This window comes from Centroberyx gerrardi, chromosome 8 (assembly GCF_048128805.1).
Source record: "Centroberyx gerrardi isolate f3 chromosome 8, fCenGer3.hap1.cur.20231027, whole genome shotgun sequence".
In the NCBI taxonomy this organism is placed as follows: domain Eukaryota; kingdom Metazoa; phylum Chordata; class Actinopteri; order Beryciformes; family Berycidae; genus Centroberyx; species Centroberyx gerrardi.
This window is the reverse complement of record NC_136004.1, coordinates 29,468,530-29,483,445: the sequence shown is the minus strand read 5'-3', so window position 1 is coordinate 29,483,445 and position 14,916 is coordinate 29,468,530. Positions and strand designations below refer to the sequence as shown.

General features: G+C 41.9%; 1 protein-coding gene across 1 annotated transcript in view; it reads left to right on the top strand.

Annotated features, from left to right (window-relative positions):
- Positions 1 to 14,916, top strand: part of dmrt1 (doublesex and mab-3 related transcription factor 1) — a 31,271-nt gene that overhangs the window by 3,139 nt on the left and 13,216 nt on the right. Inside the window, exons 3-4 of the mRNA XM_078285335.1 lie at positions 2,710 to 2,867; positions 9,590 to 9,761. Coding sequence (XP_078141461.1) covers positions 2,710 to 2,867; positions 9,590 to 9,761 — 330 coding nt within the window. The remainder of the gene's footprint in view (positions 1 to 2,709; positions 2,868 to 9,589; positions 9,762 to 14,916) is intronic.

Here is a 14,916-nt window from a genome sequence, read left to right as displayed (position 1 = left end):
TACCACCTACTTTTCAGAAGTTGGATTTTAGTTTGCCACTTTGGGTAGAGCAGCCAATCAATAGCCTGATTGATACAGAGTCGTTGCTTCACTTTGGTTTCTATCAGCTTGCGGTCAGAGAGCGTGTACGGTGGCCAGCAGGGATTGATAACAAGCAAAGGCCAAAGACTGTATATAATTTAGGCATTATCATCTCAAAGGGTTACCAGCCAGTGTGACAGGTGAGACTTATCGATTTATCCACAAAAGACAAAGGCAACCCTTTAAATTACAGGCCATTAATTACGTAGTATGTCAATATTGTACATAATCGGTATTGGTATATCTTTTCTAAAATATATAAGAAATTATTGTATGTATTCTACATTATAAGCATATGAAAACCTAATGAAAAAACACTGATTGTTTCTGCACACGTCGTCACTTTGTGTAATGAACGTCGCTCCTCTCTGTGGAACATAAATCAATGCAGACAGTGTATTTCTTCCTTTTTCAACTAGTTTGTCCTTCGCCTCCAGCGCCTTTCTAAGCTTTCAAAAGTGTGTGGGAATGTCACTTATCTAATACAATTACTGGTAAAGGCACATTTTTTTAACTTGTATATTACTTTGTCATTACCGGTCATTCTAATGCTAGTTATTACGTCTATTTTACTTGGATATTGCTTAGTTATTTCCGTCATTAACGTGTAATTAAAAGGCCTGTAATTTAAAGGGTTACCAAGAGAAATTTTACTGGCAAATTTTGGCACTTGGCGGGTGTTGTTTCAGACCCTGTATTGATGTAGTAGTGATGACAGCTGCTCTCATACAGGAATGAATAGATGGGGGATTCCAGAGTGGAGGGAGTTAGGTGTTCGGGAAATCGGTGTCAAAACAGGAAAACAAGCGAGTCTTAGTCGGTGTGATTGGGTGGCAGCGGGACATTTTGGATCGCTTCTTGGCATCGCCGGTGTGGAGGGAGAGACAGAAAGACATCGTGTTCCCTGCTGCCCTGATAGCAACCTCAGGAGCTGGAATACCAGGCCGGTCAAGGCTGCCCGGGTCTCACCCTGGCTCTGCTGTGAGTGTGTGTGTGTGTGTGTGTGTGTGTGTGTGTGAGCTTCTGTCCCTGGGTTGGCGACAGAGAGGAGAGGGAAGGGAAGGGAGTCGAGCACTCGGTGATTCACTGATGACAAGAAGCAGAACACGGACAGCAGATTTCTTTATTTTTCCCCCTCAGTATCTCTGCTGCGTGAGGAGAAAAGATCAGGGGGCCGCCTGAGAAAAATGTGGCCTTGTTGATACGGAAAGTACGGATGATGAGTAATGTCGATTTGGACGGTCGTGTTTGTCCTGCTAGAACAACTGGCCTTTCTTCAGAATGACCGTGTGTGTGTGTGTGTGTGTGACGGCGGGTCTGGCAGCAGGGTGTGTGTGTGCTGTGTGTGATGCTCCATCTGGTGATTTGACACCAAACACACCGTCACCTGCAGATGGTGCTGTTGACAATAGTTTGAGCTGATGGTGGCTGTTTTATTCAAAAGGTGACATTTAACCCTGATTGTTACTCTGTAGAGTTTCAAACTCATAACCACAAGGGTGGAAGTAACTAATTACATTTACTCATGTTACTGTAATTGGGTAGCTTTTTGTGTACTTGAACTACTGCTTTTGAGTAGTTTTTAAAGTCAGTAATTTTACTTAAGTACACTTTTACTGAAGTATTGTACTTCACTACATTTTAAATCACATCCTTTACAGAGGACAGATTTTGTGGCCCGTCATCAGCAACAGAAACTGGACCATTGTAAATTGAATAGTGGATCCATTCACAGTGAGCAATCAGTCAGCAAAGAAGAGAAATCTGGCTTTACTTTGTTTGTGACCTTTATTTTGTGATTTCCAAATTTTCCAATGAAAGGAATCTAGTTTGAACTCTGTCCTCTCTCCTTTTAGAATCTCGTGGAAAAGATTTTTACTTTTACTTTCTAGTACTCTTTCCACCACTGCATAACCAGATTCATCCAATTTCATTCAAAGTCTAGGAAAATGTCTACTTTTCCTAGAATAAAAGCCTTAGCAGAACCTTACAGTTTGCATTTATTAGGCCTGTATATAGTCTGTTGATTGCTGAAACAGTTTTCTTCTTTATTTTTGACCTAAGTTATTAACTGTTATTAACTTCTTGGTGCTGATATATCTTATGTATTTCTAGATGTTTTTTGGTACCATGATCCTGTCTCAATAGCAAAGGGGTAGACACTGGACACACTGCAGAATAAAAACCTAAAAGTTTATTTTAGCTCTGCTATTGTAGGTATAAACTTACATGTTCATATTTACAACTTGGCTTACTGAACAAATGTGTGGCAAAACCAAAACTACAGTAGGAAACAGAGAGAATAGTTGTGCTCGACTCAAAAACGTAAACTTAATCCGGTGCCGACTCAAAAAAACATAAACTATAGAAAAATGTCTGCACTCACATATTATGTGTTTCTGACAGTCTTTAATTTGCACAGCAGCAACAGCAACACACGCGTTTCAGCCCTTGGCCTTCATCAGCGTTTCTGAACTAAAACTAGTGCGTAATACATCATCAGCTCCACATTTTGCATGTAATAATGATCGGACAAGACAGAACCAAGCCTCCCCCCGTCAGACTCATGGATGACTTTGTGTTATTGATCATTTATTGTCTCCTGTCTGTCTCTGTGACTCGGTGCAGTGAGTCGCTCCACATCGTCCTCCAGCCCCTCGGCCAGCGGCAGGGCTCAGACTGACGGGCCGTCCGACCTGCTGCTGGAGACCCCCTACTACAACTTCTACCAGCCGTCCCGCTACCCCGCCTACTACGGCAACCTCTACAACTACCAGCAGTACCAGGTGACTAGAAATAACCACGCTGTTTGAAGTCATTTTCAGGTTGAATAGTGGGTGTTTCGCTGCAGTGTGCGGTATATACACAATATGTAAACGTTCTCCCCGTCCCCCAGCAGTAAAGTACTGTGTTAATGTGAAGTATGTTCTGGAAATGCTTGATGCTGGTCCCGCTTGTTGGTTTGCCCTAGGATCTGTGTTTAACTTGGCTCGCTTCAGGAGATGATGATTATGCCACCGTTCCAAACCACTGGGCGAGCACAGTGAGAGAGACGGGTGTGTGTGTGTGTGTGTGTGTGTGCGCGCCTCAAGCTACGCTACAATTCCTAATCTCATTTACATTGTCCTGTTACCTTAAACCGGACCTGTAGCTAGGGTTCGACTGATATCGGCTTTGAAGGGCGTCACAGATATTTTTGTATTGAACCTGCCGATACTGAATATCTTTACATTTTTCCATTTTCATGCCAAAAAATGCTACGGATTCAGTGTTTACACCCAGAATTGTATTCTTATCAGCACTGAAAAGGCTCTGAAACAGCATTTAGAGCATCATGTGACACTAAAACTCAGACTAATGAAATAAAATGAAATTCTTTTAGGTGGGCCAACAGCTCCCACTTCACCTATTCAACATTAGGGGACACTCTGGGATACATTAGGCCTTCAAATGAACTTACAAAAACATTATTGAACAATTAAATCACTAAATAAAATGTGCAAAGAAAATAACATTTCATTGCTGGTTTCACAGTCAGAGGAATCTCCATCATATCAGAGGTGGCCAGTATTTAATAAAAGGCGGATATCAACTCGGTCTAACTCAACCAGCCCATATCCAAGCTGTCATTCAGCAGCTCACTTATCCAGCCAGCACTTTGAAATACACCTTGCATTTTTCAATCTTGTTAGTGTGTTTGTCAAAATACTCAGGATCCTAATTCTCATTCAAAAAAGGGATATTTGACTAACTTTTGCATGAGTGATGGCTACTACTCATATGTAGAAATACTGTCACAGCAGACTTACTGAAGGCCTTTTTATCGCTGGTCATTATAATTGAGCAGATCAGTGGCCTAATGTTTAGAGCGATGGTCCTCACACTGGAGGGTTCAGAGTTCGGCCGCTGACCAACCATACGAAATATTTTAAAAAATGGGACCCGAACCTCTCTGCTCGGCACTCGGCATTAAAGGAGACGGATGGGTGTGTAAGCCTGAGTGATGGACGGATGTCCTGTGCGAAACTGATGCTGTATGGATGCACAGTTGGAAGAGTTAGACAGTGCAGCAAATTTTATTATTGAATTTATTGAATTACTATTTTTTTTATTCTATCTCACCAAAATCATTTGTCTCTCCAAGATCCATTTGAGTTCTTGCTTAAGAGAGCAAACAAATTGTCAACAAATTGAGTATACACTAATAGATAAATACCCTTCAAATGGATACATTGTGTTAAAATATTAATATCAAAACTGAATTGAAATCTGCAGAAAAACATTACAATCTCCTTTATTTTTTCTTTTCATCCAACTTGACTGAATAGAGGCCACTGACTGTTTCCTCCCTATAAGACGCTGGTTATAGAAGCAGGCTTGTTGCTGGAAAGTTGCCAGCTCACATTCCCGAAAAACCTGGGCAGGGAAAGTGAACAGAAACACTCTCAGACTGCTGAGGTGCCCTGGAGCAAGGTGCTTAACCCCCCCGCAGCTCGGGACTGCGGTTGGCCTGGTGTGAATGTATTAAACTGTGTGAACGTGAAAAGAAAACATCGTTCACCAAAGGCAGTGTGTTGAAACGTTTGGATTTATGACGACATTTATGATCTTTGTGCTAAAACTAAAAAAGAAGTAAATTTTCTTTGGATGTAGTGACGCTGCTAACAAAACTGTATTCCTTTGTCTGGAAGAGATGAATGAAAGGGAATCGTTAGCATAACCTAAGAGACACCAGTGAGACATTATCTGGAGGCACACACACACACACACACACACACTCATTCACCCACATCTGTATATTCACACTGATTTATGCTTAAATGTATCTATATTGTGTCGGATGAGATGAGCTTGTGCGTGAAGCAAATTAGATCTATATTTCTTCACTGATCTCCAATGAGGTGGTTTATTTTTTATGATGAACGTTTGTTACACCGGCTCCGTCTCCAGACCCCCCCCACCCCACCCCCACCCCCTCCTCTCCATACCCCCAGTAGCAACATCTAGTTTTGGGGTCACTGCCTCCGCTAACCTGCCGGCACACAGCGGAGCCTGAATTGCAAAGGTTAATGGTATTGTCTGTCGGCAGAGGAACAAACCGCTATGCCTCAACGCTCAACGGAGAAAGCCAGCGCATTAATGCTAATCAGTTAGCGCTCTTTAGCATAATTTAGCCATCCCTACTCCATGAATTATGATTGGGGTGTGATATTTTTAGCAAAGTTGTCAGGTTGAGAGGGCCAAGTGCTACCGTTATTCAAATTCAGGTGCGCTAGGTACCACTTTTATGTATTTGCATAAAATGCTCATTTTTTTTAAGATAGTGGCAACCGTCCCAGTTTCACTGCCACAAATGCAGGTGTACAGTTTGAACCTATAGAAGTGCTTTGTTAAAATCTGAAAAATGCTGTAATATGTTCTAGAAATAAAAGAAGCAGTTCAGATTTTTTTATACTTCCTGAATTGAAATAGTTATCAAGACTAAATTGGTGGAAAAAGCCTTAAGCAGCTTTTCTCCTGTCACACCCCCTGTCTTCTTTACCTGTAATAATAATAACGTAATAATGTTATAACATACTTGTTTTTATGACAGATTGTAGCTAAGAGGAACTTCGCTATGTTAGCTATGTCTGCTTTAGCCTTTCTATCTGTATAAACTTTTTTTTTAGTCATTTTACTCCTGAATAGACTTATGCCAGATTTAAGTTTGTGGTCAAACAGAACCCAGAAGTGCCTGATGTATCGTTGTTTACACTAGATGAATATCACATATAGGTTGGCGTGTCACATCAATCTGCAGAAGAGAGTAGCAAAAACAAACATTTATTCATATGAACATTTTTATTTCATTTTTTTTACTGCAAAAAGTGCAGTAAACTAATTTAGTTCCTCAAATCATCAAGACTAATAATAGCGATCATCACAGTATCTGTCAAAATAGTCGTGTGTATCGTTTTAGCCGTAGCTGTACATCACACCGAGGGGAAACACTGTGGTCTTTATCAGTGTGAGGCCATCTGCCTCTTCTCCTCTCCTCTCCTCTCCTCTGCTCTGCTGTACTCTCAGTGGGGCTTGGCTGTCATGCAGGTGGGTAATGATAATATAAGGGTGGCGTAGAGCTGCCAGACATGAGATGGTGCCAGATAAGAGGACAGGCTGTTTCAGGGAGGTAAGGACGCCCCCCCAGGAGCCAGCAGGTTAGCAGTTGAGGTGAGAGAGGGCAGGAGTGTGTGCTGGCATTATTACCATCAAGAAAATTAGAGATCTATAGACTAATTCATTCAGCAAGAAGTGATAGTTCCTGTTGCACACCCAGGCTGTTCTTAAAGGATGTCGCTGGCTTTATTGAGGTTTTCGTCCATCTCCCGTTTGCTTCCAGTGATTTTCTGTCTGCAGCCAGCAACTTAAACTCAATCTGTGGCCTCTGCCAAAATTGTGAATTGGCTTACCTAATGTTTCTCAACACCGCCGAAATGCATCTAAGACAGGCTCCAGAGATCATTATCATCAGGTTATCTGTGATTGAGACCCTGCTGTCACTCCTGTACAAACTCCTCCTTGGAATTTGTCTCAGGAAAAAAACAAAGTATTGCCCAAACCGCTCCAAAAGATGTTGATATGCGACCAGATTTGCCATTTCTGCCTTGGTGATGAGTGCAAGAAGAAAGGGGAAAGCAAAACTTATCAAAATCCACCAGGTGTGGATTCAAACTTGCAGCCTTCTAGTCACATGATCAGCAAACCTTTATGCTGCCACAGCTCTTTACACAGAGTCACAGTTTACAGACTAGATTAAATGACTGGAATCATGACAGTTTAATCTTTCATATGGCTTGAACATGGAAAGACTCGTAAGATTACCATTATCATGATGGCTAAAAATGTGAAGATACTGCCTCAGTCAGGACTGCTAATTTCTGACCCATTGATTCATGCATACAGTTTTTGATGTAGTCAGAAATCCTGTCTTCATCAGTGGTAGCAGGAGTATAAACCACAGCAACAGTATAGTGGTAGTTATAATATGCAATAGCACGTTGTAAAGAGGAGTATTAAAAAATGAGGAAAAAAGGTAAATATTGTGTTATGGAATACCAAAATGGAAACTGCTGTGGGTAGTTAAGTTTTCCAGATTTGGGGAAAAGACCTGCTGAGTTTCATAATCACTGTGTTCATCACTTTAAAGCATTTTGACACAGTGCTCTTGCAATACGCCCATTTATTTATTGAAAGTTAATGTTTCAATCCTATATTAACCCTCATCAGACTTTGAAAGACTGAAATAACTTTGAGTGTTTTTTCCCTGCATTTTTAGTGTCCAAATTCTCAACTGTAAAATTACAGTTTATTAAATGACAGCGTTTATAAAACCTCAATTCAACAGTCAACTGGAGTTTGTGTATTCCTACTTTTAATGCTGCAAGCTTAAGGAATAAAATAGTATTCACACCACTGTATGTTTTTATGTAACTGTAAATTCATATGGTATTGCATGGGAAATTTTAGCAATTTTGTTACTGTGTAGTGCAACCTGTGAGCACAGTTTACTGTGGTTAACTTTTTTATGTAAACATGACAAAAGTTTCCTTATGTGAGCAACTTCCAGCAAGACTGTTTTGTTCGGTGTGTGTCCTGCAAAACGCAAGCTTAGTGCACTTTCAAGATTCCAGTCCAATCTCTATTGTATTTGTCAAGGCCTAATACAAGAGCTGAGTGTAGCTTAAATAACAGTTTATAAAGCTGTCGGGGAATTGATGGTGTGGACAATACGGGGTGACATATTACAGGCTGACAGAAATCAAATTCCATAAAAGTGAAATTGAAAACCCTCTGCGAGGCGGCCTTGCTGCTGAGTAGACAGCTCGTTTTAAAGTTTTCAGAGGACTGGAGAAAGCCAGCGCCGCTTGTTGCAGTCCATTTTTAGAACAGGCCACAGACCCGTGAATTCAGCCACCACTAATTCTCTCTCACAGTATATTTTTTTTTCTGTCAGATTAGGCCGTTAAACTGCGGCCTGTAAAGGTTAGATGTCCGCTGTGGCAGATTTTACTGACAAATAGACCGCTCTGGAAATAGCATTGGAAACAACAGCGTGACTGGAGTGATACGGTAGTGTTTGTAATCTGTTTGAAGGTTTCCAATGTGGAAAGAAAGTGCTTCAGAAAGAAGGCAAAGAATGAAAATAATCACAAGGAGTGCACAAAGAATCAAGGTTTCCCAGAGAGCGATAAATTCAGTGCATTTCAATTTCATTTTTTTTAGTCTACCATTGTCACCATTGGTATTATGTACATATTTTAGGAAAATGCAAATTCTACCATAGGTTGAACACTGTAAAGAGCCAATATTATTGGCAGTGTAAACAAAGGGTTAGTCCCATCACGTGTGTTTTGTTTATAAAAGAAAACAGGAATAAATAAAGCATGTCATTCCTTTTAAGACTTAAACCACCAAGTTACACAGGGGTCTGAAAATTTTGAATGTTTTTTTTTATCTGCAGATTCTACCCTTCCTCAAATATATGATCAAGTCCACATTTAGTTCATTAGAAAAAAACACCTAACTTATAAATAAAGGCACACTTCATTGCTGAAGAATGTCTGAGACTCACTCCAGTAACCTCAGCAATAATTTGTGTTGTTTTTTTTTAAATATGCCTTGGAAACAAATCATTGGTTTATAAGGTTACATGAGAAGTGTGTGTGTATCCTCTCCTCCAAAAATAATAGTAAATGTTGGCTCTGTCTCATTTAGAAGGCTGGTGATTTTGCGGCAGCAGCAAAGACCTTGTAAACCAAGAACATGCAACTTTATGCCTCGAGACAGGAAGTGTAGTGTTAGTCCCGCCCTCCTCGGACACTTGTCACTCATCTTGATGTCTGCTTTGAAACGGCACTGGCAAACGCAGCCAATCTGCTATAAAATAAAAAAGCAACACTGATGTTCACCGTGTTTTTGAAGGGATCTTATCTGCTGCAGGTTTAGCTTTGCTGTACTTTCTTTTCTTACTGCTTTCTGCCACTGTTGTTGTCGCTGTGACTTCCCTTCCCTGTGGCCACTAGCCTCACCTTGAAAGCCACAACCAACTCACTGCTGGCCCCGCCCACATGACACGCCCACAGGAAATGGTATTCACCCCGAAACATCCCAGCATCATTGAAAAGCAAATTTCAGGCAAACGGAGTGATTTAGGTCTGAACACACAGGGTCACAGACAGACACACACTGATAATGTATAAAATATCATATTTATTTATTATTTTAATATCAAAAAGTTACATATTGCAGCTTTAAAGTACCCAAACAAGACAGCACCAACACTTGAAAATGTCGACATCCTACCCAGAAATAGAGTCTTTCTTGGATTTGTGACTGTCGCTCTTTGGACCTGTGATCTTTAGGAGTCTCTAATATTTTGGATGTTGTCTGTGCAATAAATTAAGACAAAAGCTTCGGCCTTGTGTGTAAAATGTCCTGTGTGTGTGTGTGTGTGTTTACCCGTGTGAAGCAGATGCCCCATGGCGACGGCATCCTGTCGAGCCACAACATGTCTCCTCAGTACCGCATGCATTCCTACTACCCAGCAGCCTCCTACCTGAGCCAGGGCCTGGGCACCGCCGCCTACGTCCCTCCCATCTTCACCCTGGAGGACAGCAACTGCTCCGAGACCAAGGCAGTCTGTGAGTGACACACACACACGCACACACACACACACACACACACGCTTTCTCAGGCCCCATAAAGTTTTATCCAGACTTTATCAAGAGCGTGGTTAAGTACATCCAAGGGAGGTCTGCACTCAAGTCAAGGGCGCCATAAAATTTATAAAAATAAATAAGTCTAAAGTAAAGCTTTTTCACTTCACGCTGTATTTAGTTCTGACTTAAAGAGATAGCGGCTACACGTTAGCATGTGTTGCATTTACTGCCGATTGCCAATGCTGCGTCTTGTTTATTTTCCACACTGAGAACCGGGTTCCCACGGGCCTAGAAAATCCCTGAGAGTTTGTGGATTTTTGGAAGTCTTAAAAGTTTTTGAAAATGAATGGATGGTCTTGAAACTCCGTGATTTCTCTCCCAGTCTTAGCATCAACACTTCACATCCTGTGGAAAACCCTGTGGAGATTTGCATTGATACAGCAGCAGCTTTAAAATGAATGATTTCACCAGGATTTCTTGACTTGACAAGATCATGAGTAAGAAGTGAGGCCTCTATGATGTCTAGTTTTGACCGATGTCACATCTTACTCCAAAACATGGCAATTTTGAGTCCTTGAATTTCACCAAACAAGAATTTGATGAGTGTGGGAACCCTGTGAGAATTGACATGAGTGAAATATGCACCAGGGTATCTGTTGAATTAAAGGATTATTATTTCTATAGCCCTTCATCAACGAGCCTGTTTCAAAAGACTTTACGGAGCCGACCAGGATCTAACTGATCAACAATCAATCGCAAAACAAAATGATGCGATACAGTATGCAACAAAATAAAACACAAGGAAGCAAAACAAAGCATGAGACACAAAATAGCATGTTGAGACATAAAGAGCTGACCTAACTACCTAGGAAGTGAAGCTGCTGAGCTACAGATCATCTTACTTGTTTTACTGTTGACTTCCATTCTATATTTCTATGAAAGATGAAAGAATAATGAATAATATTGTGCTCAGTTGTTTAACCCTTAACTCTGTAGGCGTACTGGGAACAATTTCTCATTTGCGATCGTTAATGTAATGTTAACAGATACACAACCATAGGCTGAAATTCACAGGCTTCACACTAGAGGATTTTTCCCACAAAAGAGCAACCAGACACCGGGTGTTTAGAGCAGCAAATGGAAAAGCTTTCATCAACTGGATATAGATTGGATCACTTTTGTGTTATAGAAATCACAAGAGTAGCAACACTGACATTAATTTATATGAAAGTGTTTAAAGTGGATTATTACTTTAAATGCAGGAGTTTGACTTGGATTTAGTCATTTCCAGGAATTATAAGCAAATTATAAGTGGTGGTAGATCGGCCATAACACAGTGATATTTTATTGTATTATCACTCAATTATAAAGGAAATCGGGGAAGAGTGGGCAGCATCAACATCCTTCTTTCTTTCCCCCACCCCACCCCACCCCACCCTGCCCCGCCCCCCAACACCACCAGCAGCAGAAACCCCAGCACCCCCACCTCTCCCCCCTCTGCCTGTATTTGTTTATGACTTTCACCTGTCCACTTCCTGTGAGGGTCCCCAGTCCGCCTGCTGCGGTGAACCGCCACGCTCCGTTACAAGACAACAGCAGGCTCCGCGGGTCTCAGCGGGTGGTCCCACATTTAGTCGACTCCAACTCCAACACCAGAGAATAATAATAATAATAATGCATTTTATTTATATAGCGCTTTCTCAATATAACAAAGCAGCATAAAAACAGCATTAAAATCAGTTTAATAGTTAAAACTAACAATACAATCAGAAATTATATTACTTCTCTAAAAAGTGGTACCAACTCTCCTAAACCGAGAAATGGGTGCCGTCTTTGCTGCTATTCTTTTAAAAAAATAATAATAATACAAATAATAATGATAGGGAGGTCAGAGGTCAGAGTCAGCTACAGAATGGAAATCCCATAAAATAATTTGGTTTCAGCATATCTTATTATAAAGAGCAGAGAGGGCAAGTTTTCTTGGCCGTGACCTGGGTTGTCATTTTTACCAGTGCCCACTTGGTACAACCACTGCCAGGTTCAGTGTGTGTGTGTGTGTGTGTGTGTGGTATGTTAATAGGAAGCTTCCACTGATTTAAAACAGACCCAAAGGAACAGTCTGATTTTCATAAGAGACTCTATGCCGAAGATGTAACGTATTGAAAAGTATTGGGAAACAACAGTGTGTGTGTTTGCGTGTGTGTGTGTGTGTGTGTGTGTGTGTGTGCAGGTCTTGGACTGGCTGAAGGAGCAGCCTTGACATTATGTCCATCTCAGTCATGTGTCCTTACCTTATCCACAGAGCAGATAGCACTCAGTCCTGCTGTGAATGTGACAGACTGGACTTGACTTATTCTAAACAATGTTATAACAACAGGTAATTTTGTCTTTGGAAGCTATCTTTTCTCTTTGTTTTCTTGAGCTTCTAGCTAATTGGCTTGTTATTGGACTTATTTAACAGAAGGTGCAGTAGGTACTTGAGGAGAATTTGCCTGTTATCTTTACATTTTACTTTTAGCTGCTCTTATCGTGACATACTGTACTTATTGTGACCTTAGTGACATACAGTCAGTGCAACAGCAGAATAAGCTTTAATTCCTAGATCTTCAAAATAGCAAACAGCCAAAAGTAAGGAACGTGAGGGAATATATTGCTGCATTTTATTGAAAGTGGAGAGACTTGTTTCAGTATGAGAACCAAGAAGCAGCCAAACTTCCTCCTTTCGTTGCTGGAATTGTTTCGATTTGACTGAACATGGCGTGTGCGGCTCCGGATCGCTCCACCAGGAGGAAATATCTGCGAGCGCTCAGCCTACCTGCCCTCCCTCTCCAGCCGGCTGCCAAACAGCGGCCCGTCAAATTTATCTCCCGCCCAGGATAGGGCTAATCAGTTGGCCAAATACAGAGATCCAAATAACCTTCAGGAGTGCCACGCTGTCCTTTCTCCTCCCCCCTCCACCCCCGCCCCCCCCCCCACTCTGCCCTCCCCCTCCGCAGGCCCCGCTGTCTCCGCAAAATTGCCTTCTGGAGTTAGTGAGCGGGAACAGTTAAGATTTACAAACAATGATGAAGCTTGTCATGCGTCTTTCTCCATCCGTCACGGCGGGCCGGGCGGAGCTGTGGGGAGAGCCGTCCCGGTGTTCTTCATAAAAGCCAGCTCCCTGTGAAATACGCCCCCGGCCGGCCTGTTTACTGCCCCGCGCTCGTCAGCAGCCCCGCCGCCGTAAATCGCCGAGCGGGAGGTGACAGCGCAGTCCATCAAACTCCCACCCCGCCCCGCCCCGCCGCCCTCCCAACATCTCACCTCACACTACACCCCCTCCACCCCCCCACCCCCCTCTCTCTGATCCTCCACAGCCACCCGCCCCGCTCCCTTGCTAGGATCTACCCGGGGACGCTCAGATGAGCTGCCCCAAATGAGTTATGGCCATTTCAGTCTTACAGGAGACAGCTTTTGGCCGAGTCTATCGTTGTTTATGTTGTTTTTTTTTTTTTTTTTTTTACCCTTGCCTAGACTTTTTCAAATTTCAAAAGTGTTCAAAGTTTGCGAGCTGTCAGCCACGGCACCAAGCTTTCCTTTCACGTTCCCTTCACTTTCTGTGAAAAACAGTATTTTTCCTGAGTCAGTGGGTTGCGCCAGACCTCAGAATCGAGCGGCGCCGTACTGGCTATACGTTTGTCTGTTTTGTTATATTCGTGTCAGCACAGCGCGTACAGTAATTTAAATGCAAATCAGAGTGTTGAGGTATTGCAGATGTTAATCCTGCTAATCGATAGACCTGTGTGAGCCCATTAAGTTAGAAATCCATTACTATCTTTCTAGATGATATTCTATTGATTTTTCTCGCTTCAATCCATACTGTACTGTACACCAAGTTGAGTTACTGCGTATAAACTCTGTCGTCCCAGGTCCGCCGCCTACTCTGGAAAAAAAACGACAGAGAGATTGATGTCAATAAGTTTCTTTGTTTCCCATGTAAAATGGGCCTTACCTGCTTTCAGATCAAATTACTTCAAACTCGCACCCACACACTCTCTCTCACACACACACACACACATACACAGGCTTAAAGAAGTCCCTTGACACACACACACTATTATACCTGCACACGCCCGTGGCCACACTAATGCTGGAGTTGTCAAAAAGGCCCCTCACTCTTTGGGATTTATTGAACCCAAAACAAATCACACTTCTAACCCAAGAAGTGAGCTCTCAAAAGGAAGTGCTGTTTCATGTCATGTAGCAGCCAGAGTTCATTTCCCTGGTCACCGCCGTGCCGAGCCCATCGCTCAGCTCGCTGTGGTGTTTCACCTCTGGAGAGGAAAGCAAAGGCTAGATGTTTTTGAGAAGACTCTTGGTTTTAGGTTGTGGTGTAGTGTATTCATCTTGACTATCAACACTGTTTAAATCTGGCAGGTAAATGACTGTTTATGTCATTAAGCTATGGTACCTCAAGTATGTTTTTTTTTAACACAGTTGGCAGTCCACTCTCAAGTTTATTATTATGGATTTTCTGCTCTATTTGATAGTATACAGTATAGAGAGTGTGAGCACATGGTAAATACCTTAACCCACTAAGTTGCTGGAACACCCTTAGTTTAAAAATAGTGTTAATATAGCCTACCTTTTTTATTAATCAGACAATAAAGTTATAAGTCATCATTTGATGCCGTCATACTACATCAGTGTTACCCCAGACAAGTGTATCTGCTGGAACATGCTGACAATGAAAACATCAACAGCCCAAAATTAGCTTTGTATTAATGACAAAGATGAGACAATTTTGTAATTTCTTTGCAAAAATCAATTAAGACTCGCATATTTAGCTCAGAAAACATCACACACTTTAAGGGAAAGATGTCTTAAAGAAGACAAGATGTTGGAGTTTTACAACAATATCTTACCTTATAAGCAATTTTTCAGAAAATTATTACTGCATATTGGCTGAAATAATCACTGAGAAATTACTATGCTCTGGAGGAACAGGGGCCAAACTGTAAGTAAAAGCCAGTAGCAGAGAAATTGTCCCCAGAGGGCTTCAGTTAACCTGCGGCTGATTGAATCCTCTTGGATCCAGCCAGCAGAGGAAAGCTCCTGCCCGGCCTGTCAGGCTCTGTTCCCCAGCCTGCCGGCCTGC